The sequence below is a fragment of the Emys orbicularis genome, chromosome 20, assembly GCF_028017835.1.
Source record: "Emys orbicularis isolate rEmyOrb1 chromosome 20, rEmyOrb1.hap1, whole genome shotgun sequence".
Taxonomy (NCBI): domain Eukaryota; kingdom Metazoa; phylum Chordata; order Testudines; family Emydidae; genus Emys; species Emys orbicularis.
In genome coordinates this window covers 20862334-20886043 of record NC_088702.1, presented here as the reverse complement: position 1 = coordinate 20886043, position 23710 = coordinate 20862334, and the positions used below count along the sequence as shown (strand labels likewise).

General features: G+C 52.0%; 1 protein-coding gene across 1 annotated transcript; it reads left to right on the top strand.

Annotated features, from left to right (window-relative positions):
- Positions 1-814: 814 nt before the first annotated feature.
- On the top strand, positions 815-23191 carry LOC135892241 (sialic acid-binding Ig-like lectin 16). Its single transcript, XM_065419947.1, has 11 exons — positions 815-854; positions 16516-16731; positions 17016-17435; positions 17573-17893; positions 19483-19536; positions 19970-20233; positions 20695-20961; positions 21124-21429; positions 21552-21645; positions 21886-22009; positions 23000-23191. The coding sequence occupies exons 1-11, from the start codon at positions 815-817 to the stop codon at positions 23189-23191; spliced, it is 2298 nt and encodes a 765-aa protein (XP_065276019.1).
- Positions 23192-23710: the final 519 nt, after the last annotated feature.

Genomic DNA, 23710 nt, shown 5'->3' with positions numbered 1-23710 from the left:
AATAAAATAAAACATGCAAATCTATGTCTAATACAGTAAGAAACTGAATACTGATAAGATCCCACCCTTAGAGATGTTTCAATAAGTTTCTTTCACAGACTGGACACTTTCCTAGTCTGGGCACAATCCTTTCCCTGGTACAGCCCTTGTTCCAGCTCAGGTGGTAACTAGGGGATTCCTCATGATGGCTCCCCCCTTTGTTCTGTTCCACCCCCTTATATATCTTTTGCATAAGGCGGGAATCCTTTGTCCCTCTGGGTTCCCACCCCTCCTCACTGGAAAAGCACCAAGTTAAAGATGGATTCCAGTTCAGGTGACATGATCACATGTCACTGTAAGACCCCAAGCCTTCATTCCTCTCAGCCTGACTCATAGGCAGGCTTGCCTGCAAACAGAGCCATCCACAGTCAATTGTCCTGGTTGATGGGAGCCATCGAGATTCCAAACCACCATTAATTGCCCATACTTTGCATATGGGGGAGATGTCTACAGTTGGGAGATGTCCACTTAATCTCCACGCCAGAAGATGACGAGATAAGAACAGAGATAGCCGGGGGGAAGAGATTGGACATAAGCAAGAGGGGGGGGGATGGATACTAGACAAACAGGTCATACTAGCAGTACAGTGTCAGTACCAAATTGGGTAACAAATGGGAGAGAGGCCAAACAGCATAAATTAGGGTGTTTATACACCAATGCAAGAAGCCTAGGTAACAAAATGGGGGAATTGGAGCTCCTGGTCCGAGAAATGAAACCGGATATCGTAGGAATAACCGAAACGTGGTGGAACGGTAGTCATGACTGGAGTACAGGTATGGAAGGGTATGTGCTCTTCAGGAAAGACCGTAACAAAGGTAAAGGTGGGGGAGTAGCATTGTATGTTAATAATGAGTTAAACTGTACAGAACTAATAACTGATGGAATGGATAAGACGGAGTCTGTCTGGGCAATACTCACAATGGGTAAAAGAACTACTAGAGCCTCCCCTGGGATAGTGCTTGGGGTGTGCTATAGACCTCCGGGATCTAGCCAGGATATGGATAGAGAACTCTTTCAGGTTTTTAGGGAAGTAAATACTAATAGAAACTGTGTAATCATGGGAGACTTCAACTTCTCAGATATAGATTGGGGAATAAATGCTAGTAACAATAATAGGGCTCAAGTTTTCCTAGATGTGATAGCTGATGAATTCCTTCATCAAGTAGTTGTTGAACCGACGAGGGGGGATGCCATTTTAGATTTGGTTTTAGTGAGTAGTGAGGATCTAGTTGAGGAAATGGTTGTAGGGGACAACCTTGGCTCGAGTGATCATGAGCTAATTAGGTTCAATCTAAATGGAAGGATTAACAGATTTAAATCAGAAACTAAGGTTTATGATTTCAAAAGGGGTAACTTTAATAAATTGAGGCGACTAGTTAAAGAAGTGGATTGGACTAGCAAATTTAGGGATCTAAAGGCGGAAGGCGCCTGGGATTATTTTAAGTTAAAGTTGCAGGAGCTGTCGGAGGCCTGTATCCCGAGAAAGAGAAAACGGCTCGTAGGCAGGAGATTAAGACCGAGCTGGATGAGCGAGCGTCTCAGAGGGGTGATTAAGAAAACACAGAAAGCGTACAAGGAGTGGAAGATGGGAGGGATCAGCAAAGAAACCTACCTTACTGAGGTCAGAGCGTGTAGGGATGGAGTGAGAAAGGCCAAAGGCCATGTAGAGATAGACCTTGCGAGGGGAATTAAAACCAATAGTAAGAGATTTTATAGCCATATAAATAGGAAGAAAACAAAGAAAGAAGAAGTGGGACCGCTTAAAACAGTAGATGAAGTGGAGATTAAGGATAATCTAGGCATGGCACAATATCTAAACGAATATTTTGCATCGGTCTTTAATAAGGCTAATGAAGGGCTTAGGAATAGTGGCAGAGTGACGGATGGGAATAAAGAAGGGGGGGTTGCCATTACTGTATCCGAAGTAGAAGCCAAACTCGAACAGCTTAATGGGACTAAATCGGGAGGACCGGATGATCTACATCCGAGAATATTAAAGGAACTTGCGCAAGAAATTGCAAGCCCGTTAGCGATAATTTTTAATGAATCTGTAAACACAGGGGTGGTACCGTTTGACTGGAGAATAGCTAATGTGGTTCCTATCTTCAAGAAGGGGAAAAAAAGTGACCCGGGTAACTACAGGCCTGTTAGTTTAACGTCTGTAACATGCAAGGTCTTGGAAAAAATTTTGAAGGAAAAAGTAGTCGAGGACCTTGAGGTCAATGGCAATTGGGACAAATTACACATGGTTTCACGAAAGGTAGATCGTACCAAACCAACCTGATCTCCTTCTTTGAGAAAGTAACAGATTTTTTAGATAAAGGTAATGCGGTGGATCTAATATACCTCGATTTCAGTAAAGCGTTTGATACGGTACCACATGAGGAATTATTGGTTAAATTGGAAAGGATGGGGATCGATATGAAAATCCAGAGGTGGATAAAGAACTGGTTAAAGGGGAGACTGCAGCGGGTGGTACTGAAAGGAGAACTGTCAGGTTGGAGGGAGGTTACCAGTGGAGTTCCTCAAGGTTCGGTTTTGGGTCCGATTTTATTTAATCTATTCATTACTGACCTCGGAGCCGAATGTAGGAGTGGGCTGATTAAATTTGCGGATGACACAAAGTTGGGTGGTATTGCCAACTCGGAGAAGGATCGGGATATCCTGCAGGGAGATCTGGATGACCTTGTAAACTGGAGTAATAGTAATAGGATGAAATTTAATAGCGAGAAGTGTAAGGTGATGCATTTAGGGATGACTAACAAGAATTTTAGTTATACGCTGGGGACGCACCAGTTGGGAGTAACGGAAGAGGAGAAGGACCTCGGAGTCCTGGTTGATAGCAGGATGACTATGAGTCGGCAATGTGACGTGGCAGTGAAAAAAGCTAATGCGGTCTTGGGATGCATTAGGCGAGGTATTTCTAGTAGGGATAAGGAGGTGCTGGTTCCTTTGTACAAGGCATTGGTGAGACCACATTTGGAGTACTGTGTGCAGTTCTGGTCACCCATATTTAAAAAGGATGAACTTAAACTGGAACGGGTACAGAGAAGGGCCACTAGGATGATCCGAGGAATGGAAAACCTGTCGTATGAAAGGAGACTCGAGGAGCTCGGTTTACCTTAACCAAAAGAAGGCTGAGGGGAGATATGATTGCTCTCTTTAAATATATCAAAGGGATAAATACCAGGGAGGGAGAGGAAATATTTCAGCTCAGTACTAATGTGGACACGAGAACAAATGGATATAAACTGGCCGTCGGGAAGTTTAGGCTCGAAATTAGATGAAGGTTTCTAACCATCAGAGGGGTGAAGTTCTGGAACACCCTTCCGAGGGAAACAGTGGGGGCGAAAGACCTCTCTGGCTTTAAGATTAAGCTAGATAAGTTTATGGAGGGGATGGTTTGATGGGATAATGTGATTTTAGATAGTGGGGAAATAACTTGCCATCGCAGGTAATCAGTAGCAATAGTCAACAATGGGATATTATAAGTTACTATAGAGAACATTTTCAGGAGGGTCTGGCTGGGAATCTTGCCCACATGCTCGGGGTTCAGCTGATCACCATATTTGGGGTCGGGAAGGAATTTTCCTCCAGGGTAGATTGGCAGAGGCCCTGGAGGTTTTTCGCCTTCCTCCGCAGCATGGGGCAGGGGTCGCTTGCTGGAGGACTCTCTGCGACTTGAAGTCTTTAAATCATGATTTGGGGACTTCAACACATGAGTCAAGGGAGAAAATTATTCCAGGAGTGGGTGGGTCATGTTTAGAGGCCTACATCATGCAGGAGGTCAGACTAGATGATCATAATTGTCCCTTCTGACCTTAAAGTCTATGAGTAATTACAATAGGCCCTCAGAGTTATATTTCATATTTCTAGTTTCAGATACAAGAGTGATACATTTATAGAAATAAGATGAACACACTCAGTATATTATAAGCTTTGTAATGATACCTTGCAAGAGCCCTTTTGCATGAAGCATATTCCAGTTACATTATATTCACTCATTGGCATATTTTTATAAAATCATATACAGTGCAACATCACACTTGTCACCAGGTCACCAGTCACTGGGGTGTCCATTCTCCCGGCCATTCGCTGCCCTCTGTAACAAGGAACTACCTCTCCCACCACCTCGCTAAACCAGTAACTCCCAAGGAAACTGAATCCCACCCCCTCTGCATGCACACCACTGCAAAAACCAAGATCTGGAATTCAGCTGCTGGGTTTAGGGCCACAACCCTGGTTGACTGTGCCTCAGTTTCCACACCTTGTGACAGAGGTTCAAGCCCATCCCTGTTGAGCCCTACACTCGGTGCTTCACTCCCTGCCATAGGCAAGCCCTGCACTGTTGGATTGGGACATGGTGTCCTTCTCTGGTTCTGGTTCCAGGTAAAGACCAGGGCACTCTGACTGCCATCCGGCCAGTCCTCCAAGTCATTAACCATCAGCACCTCTGTGGGTAGCTGATTGTGCACCCCGACCTCATTGGGGCCCTCCTTAGCCCCCATTTCAGGTGTATCCTCACTACAGGCACTTTGACGGGGGCCCAAACACCCCGCTCAGGGTCATGTAGGCATCGGGCACTAGCTGGTCTGGGTCTACCACCTCCGGCTGGGCCAGTGTCACCTCTGCATCCGTGTCCCAGAACCCCTGGACCCTCCTTCCCCCAACCTCCATGGGGATGATGTGGTGATTGTCTCCTCAGGTCGGTCGGTGAATTGAGTACGGGTGCCCCAGCTGGCCTGGCCAAGCCTGTCGGTCCCCTCCCCCTGGCCCTGCTGCATGGAATGCAGCCCCTTGGATTGTTGGTGCCTGCTCTATCTCCTGGAACTGCACCTCTCTGAGCCTTAGCACGCTTGTCTCTCACCCTGGACCCCCTCAGGGAGTTCACTTGCTCTGGACTCCCGGGGCCTCCACTCCCAGAGGGAATAATGCCACCCTGTTCTCTAGCCAGAAGTGACTCTCAGCCAGTGTAAAAGAGGAGGGTTTATTGAATGTCTGAACACAGCACAGGAAACTCTCAGGGCCTCAGGCCTGGCCTCCCTCAGCACAGTATATCCAAGTCTTCCCTGCATCCAGATGGGCTCTGCCTGCTCCCTTTCTCCAGCCCAGAGCCCCCCTGCTTCCCAGCTGGGCATCTGATATCACCTCCCCAAAGTCCCGCCTCTGTCCATTGTCTTCTATCCAGGTAAACAGGGTCACCTGGGCCTCCTCTCCTCTCCTCTGTCCCCCTCTGGCTGGAACCGGCTGGTCAGGTCACTGGGGTCCTCTCCCAGCCCATTGTCCTCCCACTGGCCAGAACCGGCTATGACTCCTGAGCTGGGCCTCCGGGTCCCCAGGTGACCAGTCACTGGGGTATCTATTCTCCAGGCCATTGGCTGGGGTCCAAAGTCGCTGGGCCTCTGTAACAACAAACTCCCTCTCCCACCACCTCGCTAAACCAGTAATATCCAGGGAAACTGAGTCCCACGCCCTCTGCATGCAAACCATTGAAAAAACAAAACAAAAAGCCCTGTTTCATCACACCCGTTCACCTGCTCTCCGCAGGTCTCACTCGGCCCCGAACTGGGGCCTACCGGCTGGAGGTGGAACAAACTCACCAATTGGAAACTTCCTGTTGTACAAGGTTTGCTCAGCAACCAGCATCCCAGCAAAGCCGCTGGTGCCCACACTCAGGGGGGCAGAGCTGAAGTGCCACTGGCCTGGGGCAGAGCGGGCCTGGGTCTTGATGGGGTGCGAGACTCGGGAGGGCCCGGCCATTGGGGCTGGTCCCAATGCCTCTAGGGGGCGCCATGTTTCTTTTGGTTATAGGTTTCTCCCAAATCCTTGCGTATCTCAACAGTGGACGAGGAGTCCTTGTATAAACATGCCCCACCCCAGAGGCAGCCACATCTCAGCACTGGGGAGAGGTCCCTGTGTTAACAGCCCCATTGACCCAGGCCAGATTCAGCTGCGTGTCAGTTCTTAAGTCGAAGGATGGATTCTGTGGTGGGCTGTGGAATCCAGCTGCCTCTCCGGATACAGCCGATGACGCAGGCCCCATCACAAGGGAATCCCCAGACTCAGTGACAAGGGAGGCGTTTGAGGAACTGAGAGACAGAAAACAAACATCTGTGCTCAATGAACTGGCTACAATATGCTGGCATCTCCCCTGCTGAGAAACCCAAGAGGGGAAGGACCCCTGGTCCCATTCCCACCTCCCAGAGCCAGCCAGTGCCCCACCCTGGGGCAGATCAGAGCCGGTGCACCCTAGAGGGGGAAGCCCCCGGGCCCCATCCCCCCACCCCCCCAGCTAGTCCCCCGCAGTGGGGCCGGAAGCCGGCTGTCTGTGGGAGCTGGCCTGTATCTGTGACAATCTCCGTCTTGCATCGGTGGCACCAAGATCTCCAGCCACTGGAACGGGCCTTCTGCAAGATGGTCTATGGCCAGATTAATATGCTGACTTCCCCTTCCTGTCTTGAAATCTCACATCTCGCCCCAGCCCATGCCCTGACACTCACACCCGCTCTCTCACAGGCAGGTCTCCACATGCACCCAGCTCTTCCCATTGGATTTGTGATTCCCTAGCCATCCTAACCAGGCATCTGCTGTTCCAGTGCGCTGTTCCCAGCCCCCCGACCCCAGAGGCGGATACATCTTTGGTCTGGGTAAGCAACCCCTGGGCAGTGTCGCTGTGTGGCTGTTCCCCAGCTGTCCCGCCCCGGAGGTGGCTGCATCTCAGCTTGTGGTGAGTGATTTGTGTCTCCAGCATGTACAATATGATAAGAGGTGTGAGCTGCTAGCATTAAAATATGATTGTGTTACTGGAAAAACCAGTAATAAAGGGATAGAGCTGGGATGGGAGGCAGGTAGCCAGGACTCCTTTCTTCCATCCATGGCTCTGGGAGGAGACTGGGGTGTAGACAGTCTCAGAACCAGGTGTGACGGGTTCAGTCACAGAGACCCCCTTGGGACAGTCACAGGATGTGCTGAAGCTACCTCTGAGCCTGTTTTCCACTGCCAGTTTGGGACTCCAGAACCCTGCCTTGTTGAGCCAAATATGCTAGTCTGATGCAACACTGACCCAGGTCTGGTCCATGCTCCCAAAGCTGCAGACTTGAACTGAAAACCATTCAGCAAGTTACCTATCTCCAGAACCCAGTCACCCAGCTCCCAATGGGATCCAAACCCCAAATATATCTGTTTTACTCTGTCTAAAGCTTATACAAGGTAAACTCATAAATTGTCCACCCTCTATAACACTGATAGAGAGATAGGCACAGCTGTTTGCTCCCCCAAGTATTGATCACTTACTCTGGGTTAATTAATAAACAAAAGTGATTTTATTAAGTATAAAAAGTAGGATTTAAGTGGTTTCAAGAAATAGACAGAAGAAAGTAAGTTACCAACCAAAATAAAAGGAAACATGCAAGTCTAAGCCTAATACATCAAGAAACTGAATACAGGTAAATCTCACCCTCAGAGATGTTTCAATAAGTTTCTTTCACAGACTAAACTCCTTCCTAGTCTTGGCCCAATCCCTTCCCCTGGTACAGTCCTTGTTAGTTCCAGCTCAGGTGGTAACTAGAGGTTTTCTCATGACTGCAGCCCTCTTTGTTTTGTTCCACCCCCTTTTATGGCTTTGGCACGAGGCAGGAATTTTTTTTCTCTCTGGATCCCCACTCCTCAATCTAACTGGAAAAGCACCAGCTTTAAGATGGATTCCGGTACCAGGTGACATGGTCACATGTCCTGTGAGACCCCAAGCCTCCATTATTTCCAGCCTGACTCTCAGAAATGCAGGAAGGCTTACAAGTAAACAAAGCCATTTACAACCAATTGTCCTGGTCACTGGGAGCCATCAAGATTCTACAAAAAGAACAGGAGTACTTGTGGCACCTTAGAGACTAACAAATTTATTTGAGCATAAGCTTTCGTGGGCTCAAATAAATTTGTTAGTCTCTAAGGTGCCACAAGTACTCCTGTTCTTTTTGTGGATACAGAGTAACACGGCTGCTACTCTGAAACCTATCAAGATTCTAAACCACCATTAATGGCCCACACTTTGCATAATTACAATAGGGCTTTAGAATAATACTTCATATTTCTAGCTTCAGATACAAGAATGATACATTCATACAAATAGGATGAACACTCTCAGTAGATTATAAGAATTGTAATGATACCTTACAAGAAACCTTTTGCATAAAGCATATTCCAGTTACATTATATTCACACTCATTAGCATATTTCCATAAACATATGGTGTGCAATGTCACACCCTCCTCCTGAACTTACTTGGACACTGTTCATGGTGGAGGAAGTACATGTAACATCCCTGTTTGTCTCTAGTTACACACCCTCTCAGTACCTTTAAACTCTATGATGTCATTCATAGGTGTCCTAGTAAGGTGCGGGGTTCCTGGTCCCCAGGTGCCCGAAAACATGTTAGGGTGTAGTATTGCTAACAGAATGCAGATAGCAATATCTGTTAAAGTGTAGGTGTCTTGGCATTTAGCCAACAATGCCATGAGGCAGTGTGCCTCCGTTTCCCCTTCCACACAGCAGTGTAGGCCTGTTAATGCTTTTGCTGCTGTGCCAATCTTCCAGACCGTTTACAGGTATAAGCTGAAAAGCAACATGCTTGTGGGACTGTCTTGTCCCCATCCCTTGCATGTAGTAAAGTTTTTGCCACAAATCAGGTATTTCACACATCTTTAAACGGTTTACCATTAGTATTAACTTCTTTGTCTCGACTCACAGATGAAGTAGGAAGAGACACAAGATTAGCAGGCAACTCATGAAGGACAGACTCCATTCACACAGCCTGGCTTGCCCAGTGTCCACTTTATTTCTCTCTTTGGAGAAGGCTTTCAATTCAGGCATGTGTTTGAGGTTTGAGGTTTTAGCAAGGAAAGGGTGCACCGCAACCATGCCTGCACTTGGCCCCACCCCCTGTGAAGAGTCCCAAATGAAAAGTTTTTTCTTCCTCCTGCCTTGAAGAGACAGTTTTATCTCTTACAAGCGTAGCAGGAACAACATATTTCAATGGAGAGCTTTGGATTGGTAAGATCGCCTCTGTCACCCCACTCTCTGTTCCCCAAAGTTCAGCTGGGTGGACTCTCCCCTCCAGGAGATTTCACCCCCAGTCTTTCCTTAAAACCTGATCCACAGGTGAGGGGTCTTGCATTTCAGATGCAAATCTCTCATCCTCCTCCCGGGGAAAAGCCTTCCTACAAAAGGTGGACAGACCCTCCTGTCCCCCCTCACCTTCTGTCTGGACTTCCCTCTTTGGGCTCCCCTCTGAAGCACGCACCCCTGTGTTTCCCTTCACTGGCCAGCAAAATCCACCCCCTTTCACTCAGTTTGGGCTTGCGTCAAGCTACAGCGCCCTTGGACTCTGTTCCCACCGCATCAGTAGTCAGGACCCCAACTTCTATCTCCGGGATACATGTCTCTGTGCAACTCTTCCACTTCAATACAGCCAATTCATGGTTCTGGGTCTCAATTTGGGCCTGTATTTCTCTGTCTTTTAACTCCAGGGCTAGCTGGTGGGTAGCTTTTTGTGTTTCGATTTGACTCTCTTTCTGGGCCTCAAGTTCTTTGTCTTTGAAGTCCAGGGCTTGCTGGCTCTCTCTTTCCTTCTTACCAATTTGCAATAGGTGCAGTTCTAGTTTCTTCTGAGCTTCACTCTAACTTATTCTGCTTACTTTTCTGTCCCTATTTCCCTTACCCAAAATAAGCAAACTGAAAATAACAAACCGGTAACCACTTAGTCTGTTCCCCAGCCAGCACACTTAAAACTCACTACCAGTGTATCAAAGCAATTAGATGTGCACATATCCTGCTTGACTACGCCACTGTGACAGGGTCCATCACAGAGACCCCCTTGGGACTGTCACCTGATGTGCTGAAGTTACTTCTGAGCCCATTTCCACTGCCAGTTTCGGTCTCCGGAATCTGCCTTGTTGAGCCAGACACTCTAGTCTGCTGCAACACAGACCCAGGTCTGGTCCACACTCCCAAAGCTGCAGACTTTAACCGAAAACTACTCAGCAGATTACCTATCACCAGAACCCAGTCACCTGTTTTACTCTGTATAAAGCTTATACAGGGTAAACTCATCGATCATCTACTCTCTATAACACTGATAGAGAGAGATGCACAGCTGTTTGCTCCCCCCAGGTATTAATCACTTACTCTGGGTTAATTAATAAACAAAAGTGATTGTATTAAGTATAAAAAGTAGGATTTAAGTGGTTTCAAGAAATAACAGACAAAACAAAGTAACAGGTTTCAGAGTAGCAGCCGTGTTAGTCTTTATCTGCAAAAAGGACAGGAGTACTTGTGGCACCTTAGAGACTAACAAATTTATTTGAGTATAAGCTTTCGTGGGCTAAAACCCACTTCATCAGATGCATGTAGTGGAAAATACAGTAGGAAGAGTGTATATATATATATATACACACAGAGAACATGAAACAATGTGTGTTACCATACACACTATAACAAGAGTGATCAGTTAAGGTGAGCTATTACCAGCAGGAGAGGAAGAAAACAACTTTTTGTAGTGGTAATCAAAATGGCCCATTTCCAGCAGTTGACAAGAAGGCATGCATCCAATGAAGTGGGTTTTAGCCCATGAAAGCTTATGCTCAAATGAATTTGTTAGTCTCTAAGGTGCCCCAAGAACAAAGTAAGTTACCAAGCAAAATAAAACTAAACATGCAAGTCTAAGCCTAATTCATTTAAGAAACTGAATACAGGTAAATCTCACCCTCAGAGATGTTCCAATAAGCTTCTTTCACGGGCTAGACTCCTTCCTAGTCTGGGCCCATCCTTGTTAGTTCCAGCTCAGGTGGTAACTAGGGGTTTTCTCATGACTGCAGCCCTCTTTGTTCTCTTCCACCCCCTTTTATGGCTTTGGCAAATGGTGGGAATATTTTGTCTCTCTGGATCCCCACCCCTCAAGCTAAATGGAAAAGCACCAGCTTTAAGATGGATTCCAGTACCAGGTGACATGGTCACATGTCCTGTGAGACCCCAAGCCTCCATTCTTTTTGGCCTCACTCACAGGAACACAGGAAAGCTTACAAGAAAACAGATCCATTTACAACCAATTGTCCTGGTCAGTGGGAGCCATCAAGATTCTAAACCACCATTAATGACCCACACTTTGCATAATTACAATAGGTCTTCAGAGTAATACTTAATATTTCTAGCTTCATATACAAGAATGATACAGTCATACAAATAAGATGATCACACTCAGTGGATTATAAGCGTTGTAATGATACCTTACAAGAGACCTTTTGCATAAAGCATATTCCAATTACATTATATTCACACTTATTAGCATATTTCCATAAACATATGGAGTGCAATGACACACCAGGACTCCTGGGTTCTGTCCCTGGCTCTGGGAGGGGAGCAGGCTCTAGTGGGTTAGAGTGGGGGGTGAAGGAAGGGAGTCACGACTCCTGGGATCTATCCCAGCTCTGGGAGCAGAGTGAGGTGTAGAGGGGCTCAGAGCCCAGACTCCTGGGTTCTATTTCGAGCCCCACAAGCAATATGCAGCCTGCACCTGTTACAGGGAAGCCGAGGGCAGCTCCTGCCAGATGGAGGGGAAGTCGGCAGGATGCTGGTGCTGCGGTTTCTGAGACAGCATCTCCCCCCGATGACCCCAGTTAGCACCTACTTCTGCTTTCAGGTTCCTGTGCATGCCGCTTCCCCAGGCTCCAAGTCACAAACTCTGAGAAACCTGGGCTGCAGGGTTGGAGAACCAGGCACTGGGCCCCCCTCTGCAGGTCTAGGGATGAGTGAAACTAGGGTGGGGGAGGGCGCTGGATGGTCTGTGGAGACTGGGGTGCCCTTAATCCCAACCTGCAGCCCCTTGCTATCCCAGCCCTGGGCTCCCTGCCCCCACAGCTCTGCCATGGCCCCTCAAGCGCGATCAGAGTTCCACCCCAGGGCTTCCCCACCATGGGGACCACACTGGAGTCATCAGCTCAGGGGGTCACGTACAGCAGGGGATTACCCAGCTCTCATCTCTCAACCTCCTTCTTGAGAGCACCTGAGGGCAGCAGAGGGATGGCAGGAAATGGAACTGCTGCGGCTTTCCCCTTCCCCATGGGGGCGGTTTTGGAGGGAAGGGAGGACAGGCATTGCAGAGGGGGCAGTTATGTTATGCTTATAAGAAGCACAAGGCATCTTTTTCAGGGGAAAAGGCAATATGCCACATTTATTGGAGTACAACAATTAGCATATGCATTCAATCACACATATACACACACACACACACAAACTGTCCCGCCAGTTGATGTTACAGTTATCAGTCCAGAGTCCGGATCAATCTAGTGGCCAGCTAGGTTGATCACGGGTAGGGAGGAGCCGGGTTCCGTCCATCGCAACACGATGCTCCGGGGAAGTTTTGTCAGGATGCACCCAAAGTTTCGTGGCAAAGCACGCTGTTTATATAGTGATCTTCCTTCATTGGGACCAATGAGTTTTGCACCTTCGTGCTGTAATAAATCACTGTTTGATGAGTGCTTGTTTTCTTAAATTGTTCTTCTCATCCTTTATTTTGTTCTTTCAACTATCTCTCAGGGAGTTACCCCATACCTGTTTTGATCACAGCTATCTTGTCCCCATTGATAAGTGCCTGCCCCATCTTTTAGAGTCATCAATGTGCCCTCCTCTGACATTTCAATGGGGGGGGTGTTGCAATCTTCTGGCGCCTTTATGTCTATCCTCAGATCCTCCCTAGAAGATCTGGTCTGGTAATGGCCTTCACACTTATCTTCTAACACACACATTCCTCATTCACATACAAAACAGTATTGATTTACACAGAACGTTTGAACAGGAACATCAAATTGCAGTGTAGGAGAAAACAATCATGGCATCCTTTTACTTATTTCAAAATGCTAATTTTAAACCTACAACAAAGTGACCCTAAAGGTCTATTACTGCCTTGAAAGCAGCTTCAGAGAAAAGATTCTGACTGATGCATCTTTACCAATGGCACAGAGGCCATTCCTTCCTGCTTCGGAAAGGGTGGCTGGGAGAATATCGTCAAATCATACATTAATACATTTAATGCATGCTACATTATTATTCTTTATCCTTCATTCTAAATTATACAAAATAGAGAATCCTGCTACTACAGTTATAGATACCCCAGGGGGGACAGATATGTGCAAACTTCTCCCCCATCCTCCAGCTGCGCTCACCCCATTGCCCCCCATGGAGCTGTGTGGACAACAGACCCCCTGGGGCTCTCAGACACTTCACAGGGCAGGGCAACCCCCCACAGATGGGGATGGAGGCTGGATCTCTCAGGGCCAGCCCCTGCCCCTCCAGCCCTGGGCAGCAGGGCCTGTCCTACCCTGCTCTGGCAGAGGGATGGTGCATGGGCCATGGGGGATCCAGGCTTAGACCCACACAGCTCACTGCACCAGTGACCAGCCCAAGGCTGCAGAACTCCTGCCTTGCCCAGAGGGGGAACCCCCCTCTGATTGGCTGCCCTGCCCACTTGCCCTGCCTCCTGGAGAAGGGCAGTCAATTAGGAGTGCTGCAGGAGTGAGGCAGCTCCCCCCTCAGGAGCTGATAGGAGTTTTTAGGTAGGGGAGGGAAAAAGGGGAGCGGCCTGTACCATTTTCATGGGGGTATGATGAGCCATTGCCCCATATCATTTGCAAAGAAATGGAATGGGGTGGAGGGGAGTGGCTCATACCATTTTAAAAGGAAAGGAGGGGTCAGGAGTGAGTAGTCCACACCATTTTCATAGGGGAGGAGGTGAGAGGAGTGAATGGCCCATACCATTCTCACAGGCGAGGAAGGGGTAAGAGGGAGAGGCCCAAATCATATTAACAGCTGAGAAGGGGGCAAGGTGTGAGTGGCCAATACCATTTTCTAATGTGAGGAGTGGGGAGGAGGCCCCTACCATTCTCACAAGAGTGTGGTGCGGGGTGGAGTGGCCAGTACAATTTTCATGGGGGGAGGAGAGTCCCAGCAGCAGGAGGAGCAGGGTGCAGTGGGGGTGGGGGACACAGCTCTGCCCCCTGCCCCCGCCCTGTGGATGCTTTACCCACATCTGGGCCATCTGGCTCTACTGGGTCCCTGCAGAAAGGAGGCACTCACCATGTGGAGGCGATACCAGCACCGTGGGGTGAGCGGGGGTGGTGGTGGAAATGAGCCAACGGGCGGCAAAAAACAAGGTGTATGGAGACAACGCAGAAATCTGTGGATTTTTAAAGCAAACATCGGGATTTATTAGCGAATTTGGGGAGGGGGGGAGGGAAGGGTTGTCATCATGTTCACATTAAATCTCAGGATTTTTTAGCGAATCCTAGAATAACAGACCCACAGGGTGAGAAGGGAACAGCGGGCAGCTAGTCCAACCCCTGCTAAGATGCAGGATTTGTTGGGTCTAACCCATCCCAGACACATGCTGTCCAGCCTCCTCTCAAAACTCTCCAGTGAAGGAGCTTCCACGACCTCCCTGGGCATCTGGTCCATTGTCCGACTGCTCTCATAGCTGGGGAGTTTTCCCTGAGATTTAATCTCAATTGACTCTGCTGCAGTTTGAACCCTTTGCCCCTTGTCCTGCCATCTGGGGCGGGAGAGAACAACTTTTCTCCAGCTTCTCTATGGCAGCCTTTCAAGTATTTGAAAACCGCGATCATGTCCCCCTCCCCCAATCTCTTTTCCAAACTAACCTTGCCCAGTTCCTTCAGGCTGTGCCCCTAGGGCTTGCATTCCATCCCTTTGATCAGCTTTATCCCTCGCCTCTGGATCCTTTCCAGTTTCTCTGCATCCTTTCTATACATTGGTGACCAAAACCGGACACAGTACTCCAGCTAAGGCCTAGCCAGCGCCTAGTAGAGCAGTACTGTCACCTCCTGTGACTTGCATGCTCTGCTTTGTTAATGAAACCTGAAATTGCATTTGCTTTTTTTTGCAACAGCATCGCATTGCTGACTCCTGTCGAGGTTGAGATCCGCCCCAACTCCCAGCTCCTTCTCAGCAGTGCTCCTGCCAAGCCAGCTCTTCCCCATCCTGTTTTTGTGCATTTGGTTTTTCTTCCCTAAGGGGAGCACCTTCCATTTGTCACTGATGAATTTCATTGTGTCGTCTACAGCCCAGTTCTCCAATTTATTGAGATCCCTCTGAATTTTAGCTCCATCCTCCAAAGTGTTGGCAACCCCCACTAGGTTTGTGTTATCTGCAGTTTTGATCAGTCTGCTCCCTAGTCCTACCTCCAAGTAATTGATAAAGATGTTAAACAACAGGCGACCCAGGACAGATCTCTCTGGAGCCTCACTTGGCACCTCCCTCCAATACAACTTCTTTCCATTAACAGTTACTCTTTTGCAGTTGTTTAACCAGTTATGTATCCGCTTATTGGTAGTTCCACTGAGCCCACATTTCTCCATAAGAACAGCCAGACTGGATCAGACCAAAGGTCCATCTAGCCCAGTATCCTGTCTTCCGACAGTGGCCAATGCCAGGTGTCCCAGAGGGAATGAACAGAACAGGTAATCAACAAGTGATCCATCACCTGTCGCCCATTAGCAGCTTCTGGCAATGAGAGGCTAGGGACACCATCCCTGTTCATCATGGCTAATAGCCATTGATGGACCTATCCTCCATGGATTTATCCAGTTCTTTTTGAACCCTGTTATAGTTTTGGCCTTCACAATATCCTCTGGCAAAGAGTTCCACAGGTTGACTGTGCGTTGTGTGAAGAAATACTTCCTTATGTTTGTTTTAAACCTGCTGCCTATTCATTTCATTTGAGGACTCCTAGTTCTTGTGTTATGAGAAAGAATAAATAACACTTCCTTATTTACTTTCTCCACACCAGTCAGCATTTTATAGACCTCTATCATATCCTCCCTTAGTCCTTTCTTTTCCAAGCTGAACAGTCCCAGTCTTATTAATCTCTCCTCATATGGAAGCCGTTCCAGACCCCTAATCTTTTTGTTGTCTTTTTTCTGAATCTTTTCCAATTCTATTTACAGATAGGGCCACCAGAACTGCACGCAGTATTTAAAATGTGGGCATACCAGGGATTTATATAAAGGCAATATGATACTTTCTGTCTTATTATCTATCACTTTCTTAATGATTCCCAACATTCTGTTCGCTTTTTTGACTGCCGCTGCACATTAAGTGGATGTTTTCAGAGAACTATCCACAATGACTCCGAAATCTCTTTCTTGAGTGGTAACAGGTAATTTTATATGTATAGTTGGGATTACGTTTTCCCATGTGCATTACTTTGCATTTATTAACATTGAATTTCATCTACCATTTTGTTGCCCAGTCACCCAGTTTTGTGAGATCCCTTTGTAGATCTTTACAGTCAGCTTTGAACTTAACTCTCTTGCCTGCAGGTCGGGAGTGAGGGGCATTGGCAGAGCTGTGGGGGGAGCTCAGGGTTGGTCTCTGGTCTCTATGGGTCTCACTTCAATCCCTGTCTGTCCCCTGCAGGGTCCCTGTCCCAGCTGCCCGGATTTACCCTGACGGTGCCGCAGTCGGTGTCGGTGCAGGAGGGTCTCTGCGTTCTCATCCCCTGCACCTGCATGTACCCAATCTCGTCCAAAACTGACAATTCCTGGAAACGGGAGCTCTGGGCTCAGGGCGCCCCCTGGAGAGCAGGGGGTCCTGCCACGCTGAGGGTCCTGATCCTCGCCCTGCTCTGGAGGGGTAAGTAAGCAGAACCTGCAACCCCAGTGCAGGGGGAAGGATAGAACCTGCGCTAAGCACGGCCAGGTCTGTCCCAGAGCTTGAAAGGGAGGCTGGCCAGAGGGGGAGGGGAGCCCAGTGCCCCAGTGTGGTGCTAGGGGGGCGCTGAGCGAAAGGGAGCGGATGGAGCTCAATGGATGGGCTGTGGGTCGGGAGGGAGGGGCATTGGCAGAGCTGTGGGGGGAGCTCAGGGTTGGTATGTGCTCTCTATGGGTCCTACATCAATCCCTCTTCGTCCCCTGCAGAGTCCCTGTCCCTGCTGCCCGGATTTACCCTGACGGTGCCGCAGTTGGTGTCTGTGCAGGAGGGTCTCTGCGTTCTCGTCCCCTGCAACTTCACATACCCTGCCTCATCCAACACCTACAATTCCTGGGACTACAATCCCCGGGCCCGGCTCTACGGATACTGGCACAAGGATCAGGCCAATGAGAGCCAAGATCCGCTCGTAGCCAGCAGTGACCCCAGCCGGGAGGTGTCGCAGGAGACCCAGGGACGGTTCCGGCTTGCGGGGGAGCTGGCGTATGGCGACTGCTCCCTGCTAATCAGTGAAGCGCAATGGAGGGACACAGGGAGATATTACTTCAGATTCGAGAAAGGGAGATTGAAATACAGTTACCTCTTCAATTCCGATGGCACTAATGCAATGCTCACAATAACCGTGCCAGGTAAGAGAAGCTGCAGTCACCTCTCAGCAGACCCCTTCCCCCGAGCCAGCCAGTCCCCGCCCTGGGGCTGGATTGGGGCTGTGCCCCTAGACCGGAAAGGACCCATGTCCCCGAATTATTCTCTCCCCATGTCTCAGGGCTGACAGAGGAGCCAGAGATCCAGATCTCACCGGCATGGGGGCTGCCAGGGACGCTGCTGGTTGGGGAGCCAGTGACTGTGACCTGCACGGCCCCTGGGCGCTGCTCCGGGTCCCCTCCCCAAGTCACCTGGACGGGGCCGTTCAGCGACACAGCCCGGGATGTCTCAGCCCAGCTGGCGAATGGCACCTGGGCCCACAGCTCCGCGCTCAGCTTCACACCCACCCAGGGGGACGACGGCAAAGAGCTCATCTGCACCGTCACCTACAGCTCAGCACAGGGACCTTCCACCAGCAGAACCATCTGGCTCCACATCGTCTGTGAGTGACACACCCAGCCCCTCCATGCCAACCCCCATCTGCTGGGATCCCCACCCCTCTGGGCTCCCCAGCCCTGCCCTCCAGCCCCTCGCCCAACTCAACCCTGTGCTGGGATCCCCACCCCCTACCATGCACCCTCAGCCAATTCTACTCCAGGCCCCTTCCCTCCACACCATGCAGCCCCTTCTCTCTTGGGATCTTCACCCCTTTCTGTCCCCCTTGGCTATGGGTCCCCCCTTCCCTCTGTACCCCCCAGGTCCCCAGACCCATCTCTTCTGGGATCCTCTCTACCCCCCGACCTGCCCTGCCCCCAGAATCCTCCTGTGCTGGGATCCACCCACACCCCCATTCCAGTCCCTCCTTGCTTGGATTCCCCCCCTCACACCAGCCACCCCAGTTCCCCCTGAGATCCCCCCAGGCTGTCCCACTGTGTCTCCTCCACCCCCTCCCATTTCTGCCGGATCAGTGGATGCTCTATATGGGGCAGAGTGTTAATAGGACCCAGTCACTGTCCGGCACTAAACATGCTCCGGGGTCAGTGCCCACAGACCTCGGCCCGACCTACCCCAGGGCAAAACCCCATTAAATGGCCCATGACCCTCGTGCTGCAGATCCAGGGCAGAGGGAAAATCAGCGTCCGCCTTTGCAACGTTAAGGTTCAAATCAGGTTTCACTGTAAGGACGGCCCTTGTTCCCTTCAGCTGGAGGGAGAGTTAGAAGGGCACCGCCCCCTTTCCCCCTGTGTCTGAGCCCAGGCCCCAGCCCGATTCCGAACGTCTAAACAGGCATCGGAGGAAACGTTCGTGCTGCAATCAGAGACCCGCAGCCCGAGCCCCGCGAGCCCAACCCAACGGACCCAGGCTCTGAGCCTCGGCGCCGCGGGGCTTTGAGGGCAGCGTGGACGGACCCTGCCAGGCATGGCCAGCAGGTACCAGCATCCGGCTGTTCCGCGTGTTGCTTCTAGCCACCCCTCTGGGGGCAGCCGGGCTGCAAAATACCCAGGCCTGGCCAGCCAAGCCCGGGGGCAAAAGGAGAGAGCTGGGGAGAGATGAACCGAGGGGGGAAGGCAAAGGACCCGTGAGGGGGGTGTCTGATGTCCCTGGTGATGGCTGGGGCTCAGCCGGAGCTGGGAGAGGGGTTATTTAGACCCCTGGTTCTGGCCCGCCCTGGGGAGGACACGTTTCGGGAGCAGGACACTGAACGCCCAGCAGACGGTGGCACCGAGATAGTGACGCTCGCTCCAGTACCCAGGCCTGAGCAGCCCGGCCCCTCGTTAGTGACTCCGCCAATTAGGCCCAATTTTGACCCACCGGTTTCGGTCCCTTGGGTTTCCATTTCCCACAGTTCTGGTACCCTGGCACGGCCCTAACCCGGCCCCTGGGTTACGTCGGGCACCTCTTGGGTTGGGCGCAGTAGGGTCTGTCGCTTCCCTTCCCCACCCATGGGTCTTGTGTCACTCCAGGGACTTTCCCGTCCCCCAGCTGAGCTCACAGTGATGGTCTATGTCTAGGCTCAGTGATCACTAGCGACACCCCCCACCCCGGTGCTGTCCAGCCCCCCGATCCATCTCTGTCTGGTTTGTGTTACAGACCCACCCAGGCCCCCCAACATCGCCGGGACCCTGAACAGGAACGGACGCCCCGGTGAGAGGCCACGCTGCGAGCCCTGGGAATCAGCGAGCACCTCCTAGTCACGCTCTGCCCGCGCTCAGGGCCAGGCGCCAGGCTCAGCTGGGCCAGGCTGGTCCGTGCCCGGAGGGGAGAGCCCGAGGAAGCTGCACGGCTGTGGGGAGGGTGGTGGGGGGAGCGGGCCTGGTTCCCTCAGTCTCCAGACCCCCAGTCAGAATTAAGGGGGCACTGGGCAATGGGGAGGAGATGGGTTACGGACTGATCTGTGCAACGGAGACCTGCTGCCATGGAAAGGCACCGAGATTGTGCGCCCACCCCAGAGCTGGCTACGTCTCCACGCTGCGTGAGGGGTCCTTGTATAAACAGCCCCTGCACCCCACCCCAGAGCTGGCTGCATCTCAGCTCTCTGGGGGGGTGGGGGGCTAACCTGCTTGATCGTCTCTTCCAGGGCCGGCCCCATTGGGAGCTGAGGGTGACGTCGTGTCTCTGGAGACCCAGGAGGGCGACTCCCTGAACCTGAGCTGTGAGGCTTCAAGCAGACCCGAGGCCACCCTGAGCTGGGCCAAGGGGAATGAGTCCCTGAGCTCCAGACAGGGAGGGGACGGGCATCTGGAGCTGCTGGATCTCAGCAGAGTGGATGCTGGGGAGTATCGGTGCTGGGCAAAGAATTCCTATGGATCAGCCAGCCGGGCCCTGCGTGTGCACGTGCAGTGTAAGGCTCTAGGGGGCTCCGTGCCGCCAGGATCAGGACAGGGGTTCAGTGCTGTGCTGCAGGGGGCTGGGTTGGGGCTCAGCAGGGGGCACTTGGGCTCAGGGGGTGGGCAGGGGATCCATGGGGGGTGCTAGGCTGCGGGGTGTGTGGGGAGTATTGGGGGGTGCTGGGCTGCAGATCGGGGCTCAGTGGGGAGTGCTTGGCTGTGGAGCAGGGGGTTAGTGGGGGGTGCTCTCCAATCTAATATGTAGCCATGGGTATTTCAGCTCTAGAGAAGACTCTGCAAATCACCGTCTCCAGAGCTAACAGGAACAACCCCCAGCAATTCCAAGGTATCGCTAGGGGTCGGGGAGTGGGGAATGGGGCCTTTCCCCTCTAGGGGGCGCTGGCCCCGATCTGGCCCCCTGGCAGGGACTGGCTGGCTCAGGCTGCGAGTGGCTCTGTGTTATTCCTGTTCCCAGATCCCGGCACCTCGGTGGCCAATGGCTCACAGCTCACGGCCCGGGAGGGCGACTCCCTGCGGTTCCTCTGCTCTGTCGCCAGCAGCCCCCCCGCTGCGCTGGGCTGGATGAACGGGGGCCGAGCGATTGAGGGTGCCCACCCCGTGGGGGAGAATCAGCTGCGGCTGGAGCTGCCCAACGTGACGGCCAAGGATGGGGGGCTGTACGGGTGCTGGGCCCAGAACAAGGAGAGCACTGCCCAGGGAACGTTCCAGCTTCTCGTCGAGTGTGAGTGGGGTTAACCTGTGGGACTCCCTGCCCCTGGATATTAGTGGGGTTAATCCACACAACTCCCTACCACTGGGTGTTAGTGGGGTTAACCTGTGGTACTCCCTGCCACTGGGTTTTTCTCTCTCTGACTATTGTCCCTGTATCTCTTGCTCTCCGCAGACAGCCCCCGGCCGGGGACCGGGCTGAACTCGTCCTGCCAGCGCCAGGGGCCCAGCATCAGCTGCAGTTGCTCCCTGCGCTCCCACCCCCCACCCCGGCTCCAGTGGCAGGTGGACGGGGAGCCCCTGGCTGGGAACGGCTCATGGGGGGCCCTGCAGGTCAGCTCGTGGGCCCAGGGGGACGAGGCCGTCAGCACCCTGAGCTGGATGGGGAGCGGGGACGGGGGCCCCCGGATCTTCTGCCTCGGCTCCAACCCGCATGGGACCTACGCCGCCCTGCACTTTGAACTCAGCCCCCTGCAGAGAGGTGAGACATTCAGATTCCTGGGTTCTGTCCCCAGGAGTGGGGTCTGGAGGGGGTGGGGGGGTCTGGGAGCCAGGACTCCTGGGTTCTCTCCCAGCCGTGCCCCATGCTGTGTGTTGTTCCAGGTGCGGAGGAGCCTGGCAAGCTGCTGGGCGTCGGGGTGGCCTGTGGGCTGGGGGTCGCCATCGGCTTCTTCCTTCTCGGGCTCTGTGTGATCAAGTAAGTCTAACACCTCCCCAGCTGCCCCTCCAAGATCCCACTGAGATCCCCTGCCATGTCCTCTGTGGTATTCCAGCCCTTCCCCTCCCCACAGTGAGATCCCCCCCAGCCCCTCTCCCTAGCCTATCACAGTCCCCTGTGCTCGAGCCTCCCCCACTCGTGTTCCCACTTTCTTCCTCTCCATGGGGCTATTCTATCCCCGCCAGTCTCATTCATCTATCCTGATCTGTTTCCCTGCAGGCTGTGGGGCCAGGATCTGGTGCCCCCCAGCACTGAGGCTGGGGAAATGGCTAACAGGAGCCAGGACGAGCACACAGCTGACGATGCCAGCCTAATCTACATTAACGTCAACACCATCCCCATAGTATGTATCTGGGAGAGCGGGGCACCTGCCCTTCCCACCCCACCCCTTCTCTGCCCCCTCCACTTCTTCTCATTCCCACCCCCTTAACGAAAGCATGAATATAAGCCAGGCTTTCACTGGGGCTCCTGACCCCCCACCCATGCCCGGTGCAAGAAATGCACCCCTGCCACCAGCCTGGACTCCCCGAACTGCGTGGGATCGGCTCCTGCATGCAGAAAATGCACCTCATCCCTCAGGTCTCGCTCAGAGGGGAGGACATGCAGCGAATGCATTCACGTGCATTCACAAAGTGCACGGGACTAGATTGGGGCTGCTATGCTGCCAACCCCTGGGCATGTCCCGAATGCACCAGCTGGGCAAGACATGCATTTATGCGGCTGCCTGCTATAGTATTAGGTGCATATGCTCAGATAATGCATGCAGGGTGCACTATGTCTATTCCAAATATATGCACCCTGCAGAAAATGCAATGAATGCATCAGAATAGTCTATGCAACCATGAGATGCATGGGATCAAATCATGCATGCACAGTGCATATAATGCACACCGCCCCATGCATCTTGCTAATGCATGGCTGGTGCAGGCAATGCAGTGAATGCATAGACTGAACCAATGCTGCCCCAAGCTGCCTGGGAGCAGTTCATGCATCCTTGGTGCATGAAATCCAATCAATACATTTGCTGAACCTGTTCTGCAATGAATTGCATGAGATGAAATCCTGCATGCGTAGTGCATGAAATGCACACATGCCCATGCATCTTGATAATACATGGCCTGTGCAGCTGAGGTGGTGGTGGTATGGGATCGGTTCATGTGTGTAGAGAGTGTGAAACACACCCAATCCCACGCCTCTTGCTAGTGCACGCCCGATGCCGGAAATGCATTTGCACGGAGAGTGGGGGAAACGAGGCCTGGGGCAGCCCATGCAATCAGCTCAGCAGGGTGGATGCAAGTCTCTGCCTGGTGTCTCTGCCTTGCTCCTCACTCAGGATCACAAGACTCCAGCCACCCACCGGACCAAAGGCATCCAGGACAGGGCTGCAGCAGCCCAGGCCCCGCTAGGCCCCGGGAAGCCAGACGAGCTGCACTACGCCGCCATCGACTTCTCCAAGCTGCAGCGCAAAGGGGGGGAGCCTCCGGAGGCCCCGGACACAGAATATTCTGAGGTCCGGCTGAAATAGCCCCCTCGCACCATGGGCCCAGGCTGGGTGTCTCCGGCTCGTCCAGTGCAAGGGCGGGGGTCACAGTGAGGAGGGAAGGGGGCAAGGGGTCGGCCCAGGGCTGGACCCACGACATTGGAAACCTGGGTGCAAATCCCTGCTCTGCCCCGGACTCAGGGCGGAGTCAACTAGCCCTTGGAGATGCTGGAGCACTGCATTGTGGGGAGGTATCCCAGAGTCCTCTGCAGCCAGGTCTCAAAGCCTGCCCCCTCCCAAACCCCACTGTCCCTGGGGGAAAGAGCCTCTCACCCCTCAGCCATAGATCATCTCTCTTCTACCCTGGCTGAGTCCTCACCCCCCCGTTTCACAGATGGACAGGACTTTCAAGCGCAGGGGCAGCAATTGGCAGGAGCAGAGGGATGGGCTTGTGTCTAAGGTGCTGGCCTGGGACTCAGGCTTCCTGGCTTCTAGTCCCTGCTCCATTGAAACTGCTGTAGGTGAGGTTGGGCCAGTTGCTGCAACTGTCTGGCCTCAGTTTCC

Coding starts and splice junctions, on each gene's coding strand:
- LOC135892241 (XM_065419947.1), top strand. CDS start 815: ATGGAAGGGTATGTGCTCTTCAGGAAAGACCGTAACAAAG. Junction 855..16,515: donor CAGGAAAGACCGTAACAAAG/GTAAAGGTGGGG, acceptor TGTCCCCTGCAG/GGTCCCTGTCCCAGCTGCCC. Junction 16,732..17,015: donor CCTCGCCCTGCTCTGGAGGG/GTAAGTAAGCAG, acceptor CGTCCCCTGCAG/AGTCCCTGTCCCTGCTGCCC.